Source organism: Moschus berezovskii, chromosome 28, assembly GCF_049115385.1.
Source record: "Moschus berezovskii isolate FMDL1 chromosome 28, NW_MosBer_1.0, whole genome shotgun sequence".
Classification (NCBI taxonomy): domain Eukaryota; kingdom Metazoa; phylum Chordata; class Mammalia; order Artiodactyla; family Moschidae; genus Moschus; species Moschus berezovskii.
Window position 1 is genome coordinate 6,113,850 of NC_142487.1, and position 18,966 is coordinate 6,132,815.

Below are 18,966 nucleotides of genomic sequence, written 5' to 3' on the forward strand. Positions count from 1 at the left end.
GTCTTCAGTTCTACCACTAGTGACTTCTTTATCGTTCTTAGGCATTTTCTTTTAAAAATGGAACTATGGTTGAGCAAGTTAACACCTTACAAGACACCTCTCTGTACTATAGTCTGGAAAGAGCTCTCTGGTGGTCACTACACGCGGTGTGGGTGGAACAGCAAGACGGGCACTGCATTTTTTTTCTTATCAGATGAGATGCAGGGAAATCCCTGGGCCTGGCAAGGGAAGTCTAAGTCCCTGGAACTTCTGATTTCTCACTGGGGGCCTTTACAGTAGCCGATGCCTGGGGATAGAGGGGTCACATCCCAGGAGAAAAAGATGACAGTCCATATCATGCTTTCAGCCTGATCAATAGAGTCTGAGGGGCCCAATGTGTGACCTCAGAATGCAGCAGTAAGTAACTATTATTTTTTATGAGCAGAGCACTACACTTTGAATTTTTATCACTTCCCCATCTTGGCTCTCTGTCCAAAGGGTATAATTTTCCAAAGGATTCTCATGGGGTAGGAGGGCCAATGACAGTGCAAAGGCAGTTGGAGTGGAGGGGGGGACATTATTTTCACTTCCTTACCAGCACCCTTCCATTCTTTGAGATAAATGGACATTTTCTTTGATCTTCTGTGAAATGGTATCAAATGGTGATGGACAGGGAGGCCTGGCGTGCTGCGATTCATGGGGTCGCAAAGAGTTGGACACGACTGAGCGACTGAACTGAACTGAACTGAACTGAAGGCTTTAGTCTATGCCTTCCACTCCCTCCCCCTGAATTTTCCTTTGTAGGAATTCTGGAGCTTCTGTGAACTGGCTGGGGGGAGAGCTAGAAGGCTCGGATAAGCAACAGACCTCCCCTGCCTCCAGGAATTCTGCCAGGAAGCTCTCTCCTCCCCTGAGCAGATACTGTCTCAGTGACCAGTGGTCCTGGAACTCGCTTCCAGACTCTCATGTGGGCAGAAGGGAAGGTGGGGAGCAGCTGCTCTGGAGATTTCCACAGCAAGAACACAAACTTATCATTCCATCACTAGGACGCAGCCATGGGTCAGCTACTTGCTTCCTATCTGTAATAACGGCACCTACCTCTTGAAGAGTGGCTATGGGTTAATGGGACATGCACATGAAGTGTTTAGAACAGTGCCATGCACACAGCAAATGCTTAATAAATATTCACCATATTATGGTTATTTTCATTATGACTAAGGCAAGAAGAAAACAAGATATACTGATTGTCCTTGGTCTTTCAATGATCAAAGTCTGAAAATTCTTTGTAAATCTACCAAAGACAATAATGCAGAAACTGTAAGGGTGAAAAAGAACCTACCTAAAATTTCACAAGTCATCATTACTCAATGATGAAATAATGTGGAAGAATTTAGTATAGGTTAAATAGTGTATGCTGCTGCTGCTGCTAAGTCACTTCAGTCATGTCCGACTGTGTGTGACCCCTATAGACGGAAGCCCACCAGGCTTCCCCTTCCCTGGGATTCTCCAGGCAAGAACACTGGAGTGGGTTGCCATTTCCTTCTCCAATGTGTGAAAGTGAAAAGTGTAAGTGAAGTCGCTCAGTCGTGTCCAACCCTTAGCGACCCCACGGACTGCAGCCTACCAGGCTCCTCCATCCATGGGATTTTCCAGGCAAGAGTACTGGATTGGCTTGCCATTGCCTTCTCCATAAACAGTGTATAGCTTATTATAAATATTTCTCTGGTTGGTTCTGAGCCCAGTTGGCATATACTTACTTATTTCTAGAAATATTAAGTTTCATCCAGCTTGCTACAAACCTGTGATACTACAGTGGCACAGATTATCTGTTCCTAGTGGTTTCTACAGTCGGACTTCATTACACAAAAATGGAGGAGAACTGGAGCAACTATTTGAAAAGAAACTAAATCAGACAATAATGGTTTTAGGTCAATAATCTAAATTTGTTTTCTACATTTGCCAAGCTCACTGGCTAATTCATGTGTAATGGTTTAGTTGCTAAGTCGTGTCCGCCTCTTTGTGACCCCATGGGTTGTAACCTGCCAAGCTCCTGTCTGTGGAATTCTCCAGGCAAGAATACTGGAGTGGGTTGCCATTTCCTTCTCCAAATTCATGTGTAAGGCCCATCTACTATAAATATAAAGCCTCTAAAATTTGGAGAATGTAAACAGCAACAATTTGTAGATAAAACATAGTTTAGTACTATAGATATTTATTTCTTTGTCAAGCTTGATTCTTGTGATATAAATGAAATTTTGTTAGTGTCCTTAGAGTATTATTATTTAATATTCTTAAATTACTGACATACTAGGAACATGGACATTATGTGTGTTAAACACCAGCTATTTCATTTCTGAAGTAGCCTCTATCAGGTGTCCAGATTCATAATATTCTTGTCAAATTAGCAACTTGGGCTGGTAGCAGAATTGAAGAATTATCTTTGAAATTGAGGTAAGCAGATAGTTAAGTATATATTCATACCAATCTGTTTGGAGACAGAGACAGAGAGAAAAAGAGGGAGACAAGACTGGTAAGGAAAACACTTTACCAAGAAACAGTGGGAGAGGGTTTTCCAGGTAAAGAATCCGCCTGCCATTGCAGGAGACATGGGTTCGATCCCTGATCCGGGAAGATTCCACATGCCATGGAGCAACTAAGCCCGTGCACCACAACTATTAAGCCTGTGCTCTAAAGCCTAGGAACTGGAACCACTGAAGCCTGCATGCCCTAGAGCCTGTGCTCCACAAGAGAAGCCACAGCAATGAGAAGCCTATGTGCCTCAACTAGAGAGTATAGAGAAAAGCCCACAGAGCAACGAAGACCCAGCGTGATCAAAAAATAAACAAAATTAAAATTAAAATCAGTATATTAAAAAAAAGGATGAAAGAAATGGTGGGAGAAACCAAGCAGGCATCTCTATAGCCAATCACTCTAACTGAACTCATACTAGGTACTAACTTATCAATAAAATATCCCAGAATCGGACTCCCTCCATCCACAGCCGGCTGCTTCCAGGTGATGATGATGTAATCTTTGTTGGCATCCAAGCACACCACGTCCAGGGGAGAGGCTGGGGCTCCTTCAATCTCTGCATCGGCATCTGAGGGGATACAGAAAGACCCCGTGAACCCTCTCAGATGCCTTCTGTCAGCCCCAAAGGCCAAGGCCATAGTGCAGACCTTCCTTACCACATTGCTGCAGTGGCTACATCATTGGCCAAGTAGTTGTTTGTTATTGTTGTCGCTGTTTAGTTGCTAAGTTGTGTCCAAATCTTTTGTGACCCCACACCCCACAGACTATAGCACACCAGGATTTTCTGTCCATGGGATTCCCCAGGCAAGAATACTGGAGTAGGTTGCCATTTCCTCCTTCCTGACCCAGGGTTGGAAGCCACATCTCCTGCTTGGCAGGCAGATTCTCTACCACTGAGCCACCAGGGAACTCCATTTGGCCCCAGTAGACCAATCATCAATTTTGTAATTTGCTTACCAAAATAACACTGTGTGCTTTTCACCATCAGTACAAGGAACATTATGTCAGAAAGGGCTCTGAAAAGGACCCATGACCTTGGCCTCGTGGCCCTTGCCTGCCCAAAATATTCTAAAAGAAAATAACTATGGAGACGTCAGAGACGCTCTCAGAAAAGTCTAATGTAAATTATGCCAGGATGTCTGTTCTTAAGATAATTACTGTGCAGCATTACTCAGAAACTATAAATGGCTCCAAGGGGGAGCAAACAGCCCCTTCTGTCACCTTCTGGATCCACAAGAGAAGAATCACCAAGTTTTGCCCATCCCTATGCTGGGACTACCATTTTGGAAGAGAAACAAAAACATTCATTTTAATTAAATGTTTGTTCCCAAACTGAAGATACTTGCGAAAGGAACTCTGATGCAATACCCACATCTGAGCTTAGTTTATCTGAGTTTAGCAAAAGTCCAGGACTATACAAGAAACAGAGTTCAGTGACTGCCCATGAAACAGGATCTGCTGACTGTGGGTCCCCTCAGCAGTGTGTAAACAGATAAATTAGTGACTTGGGGGTGTTTTTAGGTGGAAAAGAAGGGGAATGAAAATAACCATTTAACAGTCTTTTAAGTGAGAACTATTAAGATAAGAGGCAGAATCCCTGGGGGAGGAGATCCACAGTTGCCAACTCCTGCTGACATTCGGTCAGCACTTTAATAACAGGAATTAGTAGGAAAGGAGGCTGAGACTTGCAGGAGCCAGAAAGGAGGCTGAGACTTGCAGGAGCCAGAAAGGAGGCTGAGACTTGCAGGAGCCAGAAAGGAGGCCACTCACCCAGGGAAAGCACTCTTGTTGACCGAATAAGAAACACTTTCTTTTCCAATGAGCTACACTTATGTAACTCTTGTAAGTCACAGAAATATTTGCTAAGAGGGCTGAGATGTTTGTTTGTATGCTTCTAAATGGAATAGGTGTGTGTTATCTGTGAAGAGCTCAAATCATTTTAGTTTTGAACATTCTGTTTCTTATCCAATGAACTTGTGTGAACTCATGAACCTGCAGGGTAATATGTCCTGTGTAAGTGCTATAGGAGAATCTAACTAAATCATCGTGCCTGAAACACAATGCAGAATCCCTGCATGCCACATGATGGCAAATGGGCATTTGGGGAGGGCAGGGGAGAAATGTCTTTCCTTCCAGGCTTTCAGAGCACTGGATGCTGGGGAGACGGTCAGCTGATGGTGAAGGTGGAGCTGAGTTGTGTGCATGCTCAGTCGCTCAGTCATGTCTGACTCTTTGCGACCCCATGGACTGTATGGAGCCCTCCAGGCTCCTCTGTTCATGGCATTTTTCAGACAAGAACACTGGAGTGGGTTGTCATTTCCTCCTCCAAGGGATCTTCCCGACCCATGGATCGAAACTGCGTCTCTTGAGTTTCCTGACTTGGCCGGTGAATTCTTTACCACTAAGCCACCTGGGAAGTCCCAGAGCAGAGCTAGCCAGAGGTAGCTAACAGGGCTAAGTTTTGCTCAGCTGCAATGAAGGCAGCTGGCTACCTCTAGCCATGCCTTTTTTTTTTTTTTTTTTAAGCAAAAGGTCCATAGTGTAACAACTGGTAAACTTGGTGCTGATAGGTAAATTCATTGTGTATAACAGAGCCTGGCAGACAGTAAGCATTTAGGGAGCCATTTCTCAGCATTTCTATAAAATTGCTTGGAATATGCCATTTGTTGTGTGGACCTGAAAACCTTTCAAAACACATGTTCTGTATAGCAGCTGTTGGAAGTCAAATCTGAAACTATGCTATGTTGCTTCACACTTGTGCTCTCACCTTCGTCAGCGGCTGCAGGGCGCCTAGCCCACGGCACCCATCTGGTCAACGTCAATTCTCGATTCTTAGCCTCTGCCCTTCCTTCTCCCAATGCTCCAAATAGTCAAAACTTTTTGTAAGTTTGATTGACTAGGCCAAAGATTAGCCTGTTCCTCTTTTATATTTTGATCTCTGACACAGGCTATTTAATAACTTTTTTCAAAATGTAAGTAATTCTATTGTTTATCTTTATTATAAAAGTAGTGCATAGTTATAAAATATATGATAATAAAAACACATGTTAAAATCCCTCTTAATTCCATAAGTCAGAGATTACTACTATTAATACACTGGCCTAAACTTTTTTGGATTTTTTTCTATATTTATAAACTCAAAAGTGCTTGTTTTTCATAATCTAAATCAACTACATTTCAATGTTTTTAAGTGATTGTTTTTTTAAATAAAAGTGGGATTGAACTATATAGTTTCATGTAAACTGTTTTTTAAAATATATTTTCATATTAATTAGTATAAGTTTACACCAGGGCTTCCCAGGTGGCACTAGTGGTAAAGAACGCATCTGCCAATGCAGGAGACATAAAAGCCATTGGGTTCGATCCCTGAGTTGGAAAGATCCCCTGAAGGAGGGTACAGCAACCCACTCCAGTCTTCTCTCCTGGAGCATCCCGTGAATAGAAGAGCCTGGAAGGCTCCAGTCCATAGGCTGCAAAGAGTCGGACATGACTGAAGTGACTTAGCATGCACACATATACCATTAGCTTTCATTGTTGTGCAGTATTTCCACTGTTTTTATAGACTATTTATTACACATTATTTTCAACTCTGATTTGTGGATACCTAGATTCCTTCCAGACTTTACCCAAAACAAACATTCCTTTCTCAGTTTTGTCCACTAAAATTCTTAGAACTAGAATTGTTGAAAGTGCACACTGTTGATATATAGTGACAAAACACCCTGAGAAAAGCTGAACCAATTTACACTCACCAACAACATGTAGGAGTATTCATCCATCTATTCCTTCATCCTAATAGATTCTAAAAACCTTGTAAATCTTTTGAATGTGATAGATCAATTTTATTGCTTTGATAATTAGCAAAAACTTTTTCATCCATTTATCTGTCAATTGTAATTCTTTTTTCATTACATTTATATCCCATCCTTCATCACTTTATGGATGAACCTCTGGACGGAGGTTCGTGACACTGTAAAGGAGACAGGGACCAAGACCATTTCCATGGAAAAGAAATGCAAAAAAGCAAAATGGCTGTCTGAGGAGGCCTTACAAATAGCTGTGAAAAGAAGAGAAGCGAAAAGCAAAGGAGAAAAGGAAAGATATAAGCATCTGAATGCAGAGTTCCAAGGAGAGATAAGAAAGCCTTCCTCAGTGATCAATGCAAAGAAATAGAGGAAAACAACAGAAAAGGAAAAACAAGAGATCTCTTCAAGAAAATTAGAGATTCCAAGGGAACATTTCATGCAAAGATGGGCTCGATAAAGGACAGAAATGGTAAGGACCTAACAGAAGCAGAAGATATTAAGAAGAGGTGGCAGGAATACACAGAAGAACTGTACAAAAAAAGATCTTCACGACCAAGATAGTCACAATAACGTGATCACTGACCTAGAGCCAGACATCTTGGAATGTGAGGTCAAGTGGGTCTTAGAAAGCATCACTACGAACAAAGCTAGTGGTGGTGATGGAATTCCAGTTGAGCTATTTCAAGTCTTGAAAGATGATGCTGTGAAAGTGCTGCACTCAATATGCCAGCAAATTTGGAAAACTCAGCAGTGGCCACAGGACTGGAAAAGGTCAGTCTTCATTCCAACCCCAAAGAAAGGCAATGCCAAAGAATGCTCAAACTACCGCACAATTGCACTCATCTCACACGCTAGTAAAGTCATGCTCAAAATTCTCCAAGCCAGGCTTCAGCAGTATGTAAACCATGAACTCTCAGATGTTCAAGCAGGTTTTAGAAAAGGCAGAGGCACCAGAGATCAAATTGCCAACATCCGCTGGATCATGGAGAAAGCAAGAGAGTTCCAGAAAAACATCTATTTCTGCTTCATTGACTATGCCAAAGCCTTTGACTGTGTGGATCACAAATAAACTGTGGAACATTCTGAAAGAGATGGGAATACCACACCACCTGACCTGCCTCTTGAGAAACCTGTATGCAGGTCAGGAAGCAACAGTCAGAACTGTACATGGAACAACAGACTGGTTCCAAATAGGAAAAGGAGTGCGTCAAGGCTGTATATTGTCACCTTGCTTATTTAACTTATATGCAGAGTACATCATGAGGAACACTGGGCTGGAAGAAGCACAAGCTGGAATCAAGATTGCTGGCAGAAATATCAATAATCTCAGATATGCTGATGACACTACCCTTATGGCAGAAAGTGAAGAGGAACTCAAAAGCCTCTTGATGAAAGTGAAAGAGGAGAGTGAGAAAGTTGGCTTGAAGCTCAACATTCAGAAAACAAAGATCATGGCACCTGTCCCATCACTTCATGGGAAATAGATGGAAAAACAGTGGAAACAGTGTCAGACTTTATTTTTTGGGGCTCCAAGATCACTGCAGATGCTGATTTCAGCCATGAAATTAAAAGACGCTTGCTCCTTGGAAGGAAAGTTATGACCAACCTTGATAGTATATTAAAAAGACATTGGCAGAGACATTACTTTGCCAACCAAGGTCCGACTAGTCAAGGCTATGGTTTTTCCCGTGGTCATGTATGGATGTGAGAGTTGGACTGTGACGAAAGCTGATCGCTGAAGAATTGATGCTTTTGAACTGTGGTGTTGGAGAAGACTCTTGGGAGTCCCTTGTACCGCAAGGAGATCCAACCAGTCCATTCTAAAGGAGATCAATCCTGGGTGTTCATTGGAAGGACTGATGCTAAAGCTGAAACTCCAATACTTTGGCCACCTCATGCGACGAGTTGACTCACTGGAAAAGACTCTGATGCTGGGAAAGGTTGGGGGCGGGAGGAGAAGGGGACGACCGAGAATGAGATGGCTGGATGGCATCACTGACTCTGTGGACATGAGTTTGCGTGAACTCCGGGAGTTGGTGATGGACAGGGAGGCCTGGCGTGCTGTGATTCATGGGGTCGTGGAGAGTCGGACACGACTGAGCGACTGAACTAAACTGAACTGAACTGAACTCATCACTTTATGATCTTTCTCTGCTCCCCCCACCATGTATTGGAGGGGTGGGGAGAATATATAAAAGTCTAGAAGAAAATGTATTAAAATGATGATTTTGTATATCTCTGGATGGTAGACTTATCATGGCTTTTCTTTTGTGCTTTTATGCTTATTTATATTATCTAGTTTTTCAGAAAGAACATGTAGTATCTAGGTAATAAAACCCTGGCCAAAAGTGTACATCTCTGGAATGTGTTTCTGCTGACATATGGTGCTTTCTGCACTGATCATTCTGGTTCAGAAGCTATTTCCTAAGCAACAAAATACCAGAGCTCTAAAAAAAATGCATGGAAATGGCTTCAAGTAGCTCAAAGTTAAAAAAAAAAAAAAAACACGTAAAATGTCATTCAAAACACTCTAGCTGTTTCTCAAAAAATCAAACACAAATTTAACATACAACTCAGCAATTCCAGTGGTAGCTATCTAACCAAGAGAAATGAAAGCCCAGGTCAATGAATATGAATAGAAATCTTCATAGCAACACTATTCAGAGTAATCAGAGAGCAGAAACAATCCAATTGTCTATCAACTGGTGAACAGACACACAAAATGAAGCATGTTTAGTCAGCAATAAAAGGAAGTAAACAACCATCGTAAAAAAACCTCAGAACATATGCCCAATGGAAAAAAAAAGACAAAAGTGAAAGATCACATATTCAGAAATGTTTAGAAAAGAAAGTCTATAGTGACAGAGAGTAGATTAGTGACTGCTTGGGGGCTAGACTGGGAATGAGAGTGGGGAAGGGACATAAGAAATATCTTGGGTGGGGTGCGAGGTGATGGGAATGTTCTATAGCTGGATTGTAGATGGGGGGCTGGTGGTGCACAGTGCCATAAATATTCCAAAAAGCACTGTCCGCTTAGCATGGTTGACTCTTATGGTGTGTAATTATATCTCAACAAAGATTTTTTAAAAGAATCCAAACTATAGCATTTAAAATAAACTTACAAGAGAAATCGTCTTCTAAAAGTTCAATTCACAACTCGATTTCTGAGACTCATCTTTGCAATTTCATCTTTCCATGAATCTTCTCAATTCTCTCACATCAACATCTGATACATTTTAGAATCTTCCTTTATTTGGTGGCTATGAAGACCAGCTTAATAATAAACTTCAGTCCTTCCACCTGTCTGTGGTTACTAATGTGAAATTTGGCCTCAGCCTGCAAAGGACCATGACCATGGTGCGGCCACTGAGAAATGTTGAGGAGACCCTGGGCTGTGTCTGAGCTCCCAGGAAAAGAACACAGAGGGAATCCTCAAGGCATAACTCAGTGCTTTCTGAGTCACCAGAGAGACTCTAATTCAGGTAAGACACTTGAGAGCAGAGGCAAAGACTCTGTTTGCTTATTCAGCTCTCATCTGGCCAGGACTCTCAAGGTGGTTAAATAAATACACTTGCTGATAACTTCCAATGTGTCCATTTTCACTGCAAATGACCCAGAAGGTTACCCCCTTTTTCCCCTCGCAAGATCTGACTTTTCCCAAAATGCCCGGTTTTCAGTTGGTAGAGATATTCATGTATCTTTATCAGTTGCTGATCTGAGGCAGAATCCGATGATCATTTATTACTGCTCAGTACTGCTGTGGTGTAGATTGCTGACCGTCCCTAGTGTCCACTCCTCCTGTTGCCTTTTGGTGCTGGAACCCTTGCGCTTCCACGGGTAATATGCTGTCCAGCTAGAACTTCATCACCCCAGCTCCCCAACACACATGGAGGTATGTTCACCACGAAGAAGTGCTGCGTGCATCTCTGCATCTCCCCTCCCACAGGCTGGCCTGGGAGCAGCAACACAGATGGGACTCGGGATTCTGAACGAATGCTTTGAGCAGGACCATCTGGACCACCCTTCTACATTAATGGACACAGGACAGAAATAAACTTTTTGTTTTTAAGTTCCATTTCAGCAGTTTAGCCTAGTCCCTAACTAAAATCCTGGGTTAGCCACCAGAAGACCTGCATCTTAGTACCACTTCTGCTTCTAAATAACTGCGAGGTTTCTGCATGCATGCTAAGTCGCTTCAGTCGTGTCTGACTCTTTGCAACCCCATGGACTGCAGCCCACCAGGCTCCTCTGTCCATGGGATTCTCCAGGCAAGAGTACTGGAGTGGGTTGCCATTCCCTTCTTCAGGGGATCTTCCCGACCCAGGGATCGAACCTGCGTCTCTTACTTCGTTTTCATTGGCAGGCAGGTTCTTTACCACTAGTGTAACCTGTGAAGTCCGTAAGGCTTTTGGGAAATCAATTTACTTTGCTGAGCTTTAGTTTCTGCATCTTAAAATTAAGGGGAATCCTAACATTTTGTGAACCTTTGACTCCTTTGGAAACTGGCCACAGGACTGGAAAAGGTCATCTCAAACACTAGCAAAGTAATGCTCAAAATTCTCCAAGCCAGGCTTCAACGATACATGAACCGTGAACTCCCAGATGTTCAAGCTGGACTTAGAAAAGGCAGAGGAACCAGAGATCAAATTGCCAACATCTGTTCAATCATCAAAAAAGCAAGAGAGTTCCAGAAAAACATCTATTTTTGCTTTATTGACTATACCAAAGACTTTGACTCTGTGGATCACAATAAACTGTGGAAAATTCTGAAAGAGATGGGAATACCAGACCACCTGACCTGCCCCTTGAGAAACCTATATGCAGGTCAGGAAGCAACAGTTACAACCGGACATGGAACAACAGATTGGTTCCAAAGAGGAGAAGGAATATGTCAAGGCTGTATATTGTCACCTTGCTTATTTAACTTATATGCAGAGTACATCATGAGGAACGCTGGGCTGGAAGAAGCACAAGCTGGAATCAAGATTGCCGGGAGAAATATCAATAACCTCAGATACGCAGATGACACCACCCTTATGGCAGAAAGTGAAGAAGAACTGAAGAGCCTCTTGATGAAAGTGAAAGAGGAGAGTGAAAAAGTTGGCTTAAAGCTCAACATTCAGAAAACAAAGATCGTGGCATCTGGTCCCATCACTTCATGGCAAATAGATGGAGAAACAGTGGAAACAGTGGCAAACTTTATTTTCTGGGGCTCCAAAATCACTGCAGATGGTGACTGCAGCCATGAAATAAAAAGACATTTACTCCTTGGAAGAAAAGTTATGACCAACCTAGACAGCATATTAAAAAGCAGAGACATTACTTTGCCAACAAAGGTCCGTCTAGTCAAGGCTATGGTTTTTCCAGTGGTCATGTATGGATGTGAGAGTTGGACTGTGAAGAAAGCTGAGCGCGGAAGAATTGATGCTTTTGAACTGTGGTGTTGGAGAAGACTCTTGAGAGTCCCTCGGACTGCAAGGAGATCCAACCAATCCATCCTAAAGGAGATCAATCCTGGGTGTTCATTGGAAGGACTGATGCTAAAGCTGAAACTCCAATACTTTGGCCACCTCATGCGAAGAGTTGACTCACTGGAAAAGACTCTGATGCTGGGATGGATTGGGGGCGGGAGGAGAAGGGGATGACAGAGAATGAGATGGCTGGATGGCATCACCGACTCGATGGACGTGAGTTTGAGTGAACTCTGGGAGTTGGTAATGGACAGGGAGGCCTGGCGTGCTGTGATTCATGGGGTCGCAAAGAGTCGGACATGACTGAGCAACTGAACTGAACTGAACTGAACTGACCTCCTTCATCCAGCCATGTACCCCAGGAGGAAATATTCCTCTGACTTAACTATCTCAACACCAGGCACCAGACATCCAGGCACGACCCCTACAGGTTAGGGGCCACTGAAACTGCTCACACTAGCCGATCCTGAATTGTGTATCCCATCCCGCCTTGCCTTTTCACAGAAAATCCAGTAAAGACTGTGGTCCAAGCCCTCCCCTCTGACCCTTCTGCCTCCTGACAAAGCAGTGTGGCTGCCTCCCCATGTGGCCTGGTGTGGTTCTCCGGACCTGTAAGTGTGATACACTCTATTTCCCTGAGCCCCTCCTCTGTCTACTCGTGTGGCCACACCTGACTGACAGTCACATAAAAGAACACAGAGCACTGCTCTTGTGACTAGCACATGTTCATGGTCTTACAAGTGTGCTCAGATCTCATGTATCAAGAACATTTCCACTTGTACATACCCTATTCATTCAAGACACTGCTGAGAAAAGAAAGACTCCTAAAATCAACAATCATAACTCATCTTAAAGATTCAGTTGTAGCATCTTGCTTCCTAGTTCGTTAAAGCTGTAAGAGAAGGCCTGGAATGAAATAATAAATTTGCTCTCCAAAACAGATCAAGAGTGAATCCCCAATGCTATTTTATTGTTCCTTCTTTAAACCGAGGTGACTCTTCGTTCACATCATCAGGACGTAGCCTCTCAAACACTGGCTGAGGACTGCCCTGGTGGCTCATTGAAGAAGAGGAAAGTACTGACACTGGGGACAACAGCACAGTCTGGAAACTGGTCACCTTCAGGTTGGTGCTTATAGGGTTAACCTTTTCACTTCCATTCTAATTTTACTGGATGCTAACATCCTTGTGCTACATCATCTGGGAGAATTTTTTAATTTTTTTTGCTGCACCATGTGGCTTTCGGGATCATAGCTCTCAGACCAAGGATTGACCCCTGGTACCCCAGCAGGGGAAGCACTGAGTCCTGAATACTGGGCCACCAGGGAGGTCCCAGAAGGAATTTTCAAACAGTTCCTTCATCGATACCCAAAATATGTTTGGATAGATTGATACGGACTCAGTGTTTTAAATATTCTCAGATGTTCTGTTTTTTGCTAGGCCTTACCTCGAACAAAGACGTAAGCACTGTACTGTTCATAATATTCTCCCATTCGCGCACGAACTGTGTAGAGGCCTTCGTCTTCCTTATTGAGATGAGAAAATGTTAGCGTTGCCCGATCTCCACTCCAATGTGTTTGCACCCATTTTGATGGAGAAACAGGTGCTCCTGGGGGGAGAAAATGTAAACAAATTTACTGATTTCTTTCTCCATTACTATCTTCTTCCTCCCTCCCCTCAACTCGCTCCTCTCCCCATCTCTCTCTCTTTATTCCTCTTCTTCTACATTGAAAGCTATCTGACTATTAGAGGAAGTCTGCAGGGCTTTGACTCACTGCCGTATTTATGTTGGCTAAAATGCTAGACCAGAAGTGAGGGAACCACGGCCAGCTATATCATCTGGAAGGCTCACTGCAAAATGAAATTGCAAGGCTCCTGGCTCAAAAAGCAGAAGAAAAAAATACAGCTAAGGAACTAAAATATAAAACTTTTTCCTCTAAAAATAGTTTATAAAATATAATAGGGTAATACAAATTGCAAAAAATAATTATTTTCATGCCATAGTTCTTACATACTAAACAATATTTTGTGATATATTGATTGATAATACAGAATTTTTGACTTTTTTTTTGCAACCTCAGTTATTAGGCCATCAAATTTATTCTTTTAGCAACTTTATTTTAAATTAATAAAATTGAAAGTAACATCATTCAGTCTTTGCAAATGCAAAGTCACAAATAAGTTTTGATTTATTATATTTTAAGAAAGATCTTTTTGCTGATGCAACTATTAATCCTGCCAAGAGTGCTATGTAGTTACAGTATTATACAGTTTTATACTATATACAATTATAGTTATGGTTATAAAATTAACATTAGGTTAATCCTCTGATAAACTATTTTAAAATATAAATTTTTGTACTCTAGAGCTGGCAATTCTTGAGGAACAATTTTTTCTAAAAAGATTTAACTCCTTATACAAATAGTTTCATGTAAGTCTAAATTTAATTTTAAATGTATATTTACATAATGGCATCTTAATGTTTCCTCTTACATGTCCTATAACTTGTGATCATACAAAAAAAGAAAATGACTTCATGATTTGTATATAATTTAAATGCCTATTTATACATTTTCTTACTGTACCTTTGATTATGAGAAAAATTACTTTAAAAAATATCTTTCTTGTTAACAACTGCTTCATCCAACGTTTTGTATGGAAATAGTGTTCATTTTCACTGACTGTGGCGATCTTTAAATTTAATTTTTATTTTCAAGCCTGTGAATATTTGCTTTGCAATGCTGTGGCAGTTTTCATAAACAGAGAATCCAAACTCAGAAGAATTCTAACAACTGCCTTATGTGCCTTACCACACTGTCTGTATACATGCTTTTATTTTGTAATGTTTTACAGACAAAGTTTACTGTGTGATTGTTGGCAGTTCCTGTCACGGTGCTCAGAACAGGAAGTTCATGTTTGTGCGGATCCCACAAAGACGGGTCCTGGAGATGGACAGGGGATCTGGGCTCCACTGGGGGCTCCCAGGCTGCATCTGGTTGGGTCTCTCTCTCCTCAAGGACCATTCCAGCAGCACTGCTGCCGCCACCACTGGCAGCACCACTGCAGCAGTAGTGGCTTCACTCCGGGCACAGGTCCTGGCCCCAGCCGCCACTTCACGATAGCCAGCCTGCCTGGTGCCCACATGGACACTGAAGTTTAGGCCAGCTGCGTGGTGGGCACTTGACTACCACCCACAGTGCCTGGGAACCAACAGGACTTCACTGGATCTCACTTTATCTCGCCAAATAAAATTAACTTACAAAATGAATACATATCAAACTTGTAAATTGAAAATACATTTTTTGTAATCCTTTCCCTCTATTATTTGGTGATAAGAAATTATGATCTCCACAAACATGCTGTAAAAGTTCTGCTACTCTAAAACGTGTAAAAACGTTTGTAATACCCAGTATGTTATCTCCTCTACTATCTAGTGTCTGCTGGTTCTGGTAAACAGAGCTGCAGTCTACAGACATTCATGCTTTGTGGACCAAGTCCAGTCTGTGACCTTCTGCGGATATGAGTCTCAGTGAGAATTCATCATTAAGGCTCACCATTTCGGTACCACTGGATCTCCGGCTGGAAATGTTTAATTTCAGGGGTGATAACTACACGGCAGCCCAGACTCAATGTCTCGCCTTCTCTCCCGAAAGACACTTCAAACTTGTCATCAAAGTGGATCTCAAACCTGGACGCGTAACCGTAAGGGGTCACGGCAACTGGTCACAACAGAAACAAACATCAGTAATTTATTTTTTCTCATCAAAGAGACATAAGCATTTTAATGAGCACAGGCCAAAAGCAATCACAACAAACCTACCAAATGATTTATAGATCATAGTTTCAAATTTTCCAGCTATTATTGTATCTCAATATAAATCAAATGACAAGAGAAGGACTTGATTTTGGATATATTTCTCCTCACTCCCACCCAGGACTCCTCGTGCATGGTACTGATACCAATGATTACAACTAGGAATATTAAAATTAGCAGCCATTCTATGAAGTATGGGGAGACATCAAGCCAATCAGTTAAGTGAAAAACTGACCCATGAGTAAGAATTTCCATAACCATTTTCAAAATGACCACTTATTGTTTAATGTTTGGAAAATAAGAATTTGGGGCTTGACTACCATTTCCAGTCCGAACAGTGTCACCATCTACTTACTGAAGAACCACAAGCGTTTTACTTTTATTGCTTCCCATGAAAAGAAGTTCTGATGCAGATGACAAGATCGAAGTTCACAAATTTATAAATTACTACAGATCAGAATACTAATAATTTGTTATTAAACCACACTTAGACCTCATTACACATTGCATTTTGTAAGTTAGTGTATGTATTTATTCATTCATCATCAAATACTACTCTGCATCAGGTGCTGGGGTCCAGAGATAAAAGGTCCAGGCTAGCCTTCAAGTGGCTCATGGGTCAGTGGGAGCAAACAGTTAACAATTAGTGTCCAGTGAGCAGATGCCCTTATAGAGGTGTCACAGCCTCACCCGGACACAAAACCTAAGTAGGTGGGGGCTGGGGTACAGTGGGGGGCCGACAGAGACTTCTTAAGGATATGATGCTACACTGGATATATAAGGATGAGTAAGACTGCCCTGATACAGTCTAGACTCTGTGTATGTGTGTGTGTGTGGTTAAGTCATACGGCAGGTTTGTGTAATGATTTTTCTCAGTTTAAGGAAAGGAAGACTTAAAAGCATTTGTCATTTTTAGCCCATCATATCCAGGCTTTTATAAAACCAGAATAAAGCCATTATAAGCAGAAGGAGAATACATTAGCCAAAGAATATTAAAAAATAAATCTAACTACAGGTAGTATTACGTACATGTGCTAAATCACTTCAGTCATGTCCAATTCTTTGTGACCCTATGGACTATAGCCCGCCAGGCTCCTCTGTCCATGGGATTCTCTGGGCAAAAATACTGAAATGGGTTGCAAATGCCTTCCTCCAGAGGATCTTCCCCACCCAGGGATTGAACCCATGTCTCTTATGTCTCCTGCACTGACAGGCAGGTTCTTTACCACTAGTGCCATTTGCGAAACCCATTAGATACATATTAGCACATATTATAATATAGACTATGCATTTATTTTGGGCTTCCCAGGTGGCGCTAGTGATAAAGAATCCATCTGCCAGTGCAGGAGATGGAAGAGACATGAGCTCCATCCCTGGGTCAGGAAGATCCCCTGGAGGAAGGCATGGCAACCCACTCCAGTATTCTTGCTCAGAGAATCCCATGGACAGAGGAACCTGGTGGGCTACAGTCCATGGGTCACAAAGAGTCGGACAGAACTGAAATGACTTAGTATGCTGCTGCTGCTGCTGCTAAGTCGCTTCAGTCGTGTCCGACTCTGTCCGACCCCATAGACGGAAGCCCACCAGGCTCCCCTGTCCCTGGGATTCTCCACCTGCATTTATTTCAGTGTTATGGAATAGCTTATTAGACAGTATTGTACAGAGATGACACAGCAAAAATATTTTCAGACTTACAGCTGAGGGGCAAGGTGGAAGCCCCGGAATGGAAGCGAGTGTCATCAAACTCTCCCTTGTATCCTAGAAAAGAAAGCAGTAATTCTTGACAACTGCTTCTTGACCTGTTTTTATGTTAGCAGTGAGAATAAATTTTTAAAAAATACACTGTGAATGAAACAAGTCCAGCAAACCTACTCTTTACCACAACCGAAGCATATGCTGAAAGTTCTCCTTTGGCATTCATCGCCGAGGCCCGGTACTGAGCCGTGTCTTCAAAATCACACCTGAAAGAACGGATGGGATGAGTGCCTGGTCCAGTGACACTCCTGGTACAGTTGTCTCTCAGTGTCTGCAGGGGACTGGTTCCAGGACCCCCGTGGATAACAAAATCCAAGGAGGCTCAAGTCCCTTAAGTCAGTGGTCCCCAACCTTTTTGGCACCAGGGACCAGTTTCATGGAAGACAATTTTTCCAGGGACGGGGCACAGGCAGAGGCAGGGGGCTATTGGTTCAGGCAGCAATGAAAGTGATGGGAAGCAGCAGATGAAGCTTAGTTCATTTGCCCACCGCTCACCTCCTGCTGTGCCACCCCGATCCTAACAACCGTGGAACAGGACAGGTACTGGTCCTCAGCTGGGGGACTGGGGACCCCTGTTTTTAAGTAAAATGGAGTAGTATGCTGAGGCCTCAGTACCCATGGGTTCCATCTCTACAGATAAGGCAGGCCGATGTAACTCCTAACTGTTTTGTCAAGGATCTCTTTGCTAACATAACACATAGCACGTCATCGGTTAACACACCACTCTTTGGGACTCTTGACAAAGCTACATTTTCTGATCAAGTTCCCTGTGGGATTTTACATAGGCCAATAGATCTACCTACCAACAGCTATAGTCTACCATGACCCTGCTGCAGCTGCTGCTGCTGCTAAATCGCTTCAGTCGTGTCCGACTCTGTGCGACCCCATAGACGGCAGCCCACCAGGCTCCCGTCCCTGGGATTCTCCAGGCAAGAACACTGGAGTGGGTTGCCATTTCCTTCTCCAATGCATGAAAGTGAATATGAAAGTGCAGTTGCTCAGTCGTGTCCGACTCTTAGCGACCCCATGGACTATAGCCTGCCAGGCTCCTCCGTTCATGGGATTTTCCAGGCAAGAGTACTAGCTTGAGTTAATTTAAAATGTCCAAAAATAAAAGCCAACGAAGCGTTGAGTGTATAAGAGCATGAACAGTGTGATGAAAAATTGGTTTAAAGTTGTATCTGGGCAGAAAATGTCTGGTCATGTACCTTTGTAGCAGGGAAGACCTGGAGGGGCCTCTCTCAGGATGGGTTTCAGTCTGGCTGTAATAGTGTGATGGAGAGACAAAGAAACAGCCTCTCCTTATAGACGCCCAAACGGATTCAGGTTTGTCTAATGTGTGGTTCTGTGTTTTAGCCTCAAATTACAAACAAGTTATCTATCCCTCAATTCTACTAATGTTCAGGCCCACAACACAATACAAGAAGTGCCATTTGGAAGTTCCTCTAAGTTATGCAGACATAAGGATCTCTTGGGAGACCTGGGTTCAATCCCTGGGTTGGGAAGATCCCCTGGAGAAGGGAATGGCTACCCACTCCAGTATTCTGGCCTGGAGAATTCCATGGACAGAGAGGCTTGGAGGGCTACAGTCCATGGGGTAGCAAAGAGTC

At 42.7% G+C, this 18,966-nt stretch overlaps 1 protein-coding gene across 2 annotated transcripts in view; it reads right to left on the reverse strand.

Annotated features, from left to right (window-relative positions):
• Window positions 1-18,966, reverse strand: part of MYOM1 (myomesin 1) — a 123,879-nt gene that overhangs the window by 64,035 nt on the left and 40,878 nt on the right. For both annotated transcript variants that reach the window (XM_088833416.1, XM_055417149.2), the window contains exons 7-11: window positions 17,474-17,562; window positions 17,297-17,359; window positions 15,342-15,506; window positions 13,235-13,396; window positions 2,938-3,079 (exon numbers count right to left, since the gene is read on the reverse strand). In XM_088833416.1, coding sequence (XP_088689542.1) covers window positions 2,938-3,079; window positions 13,235-13,396; window positions 15,342-15,506; window positions 17,297-17,359; window positions 17,474-17,562 — 621 coding nt within the window. The remainder of the gene's footprint in view (window positions 1-2,937; window positions 3,080-13,234; window positions 13,397-15,341; window positions 15,507-17,296; window positions 17,360-17,473; window positions 17,563-18,966) is intronic.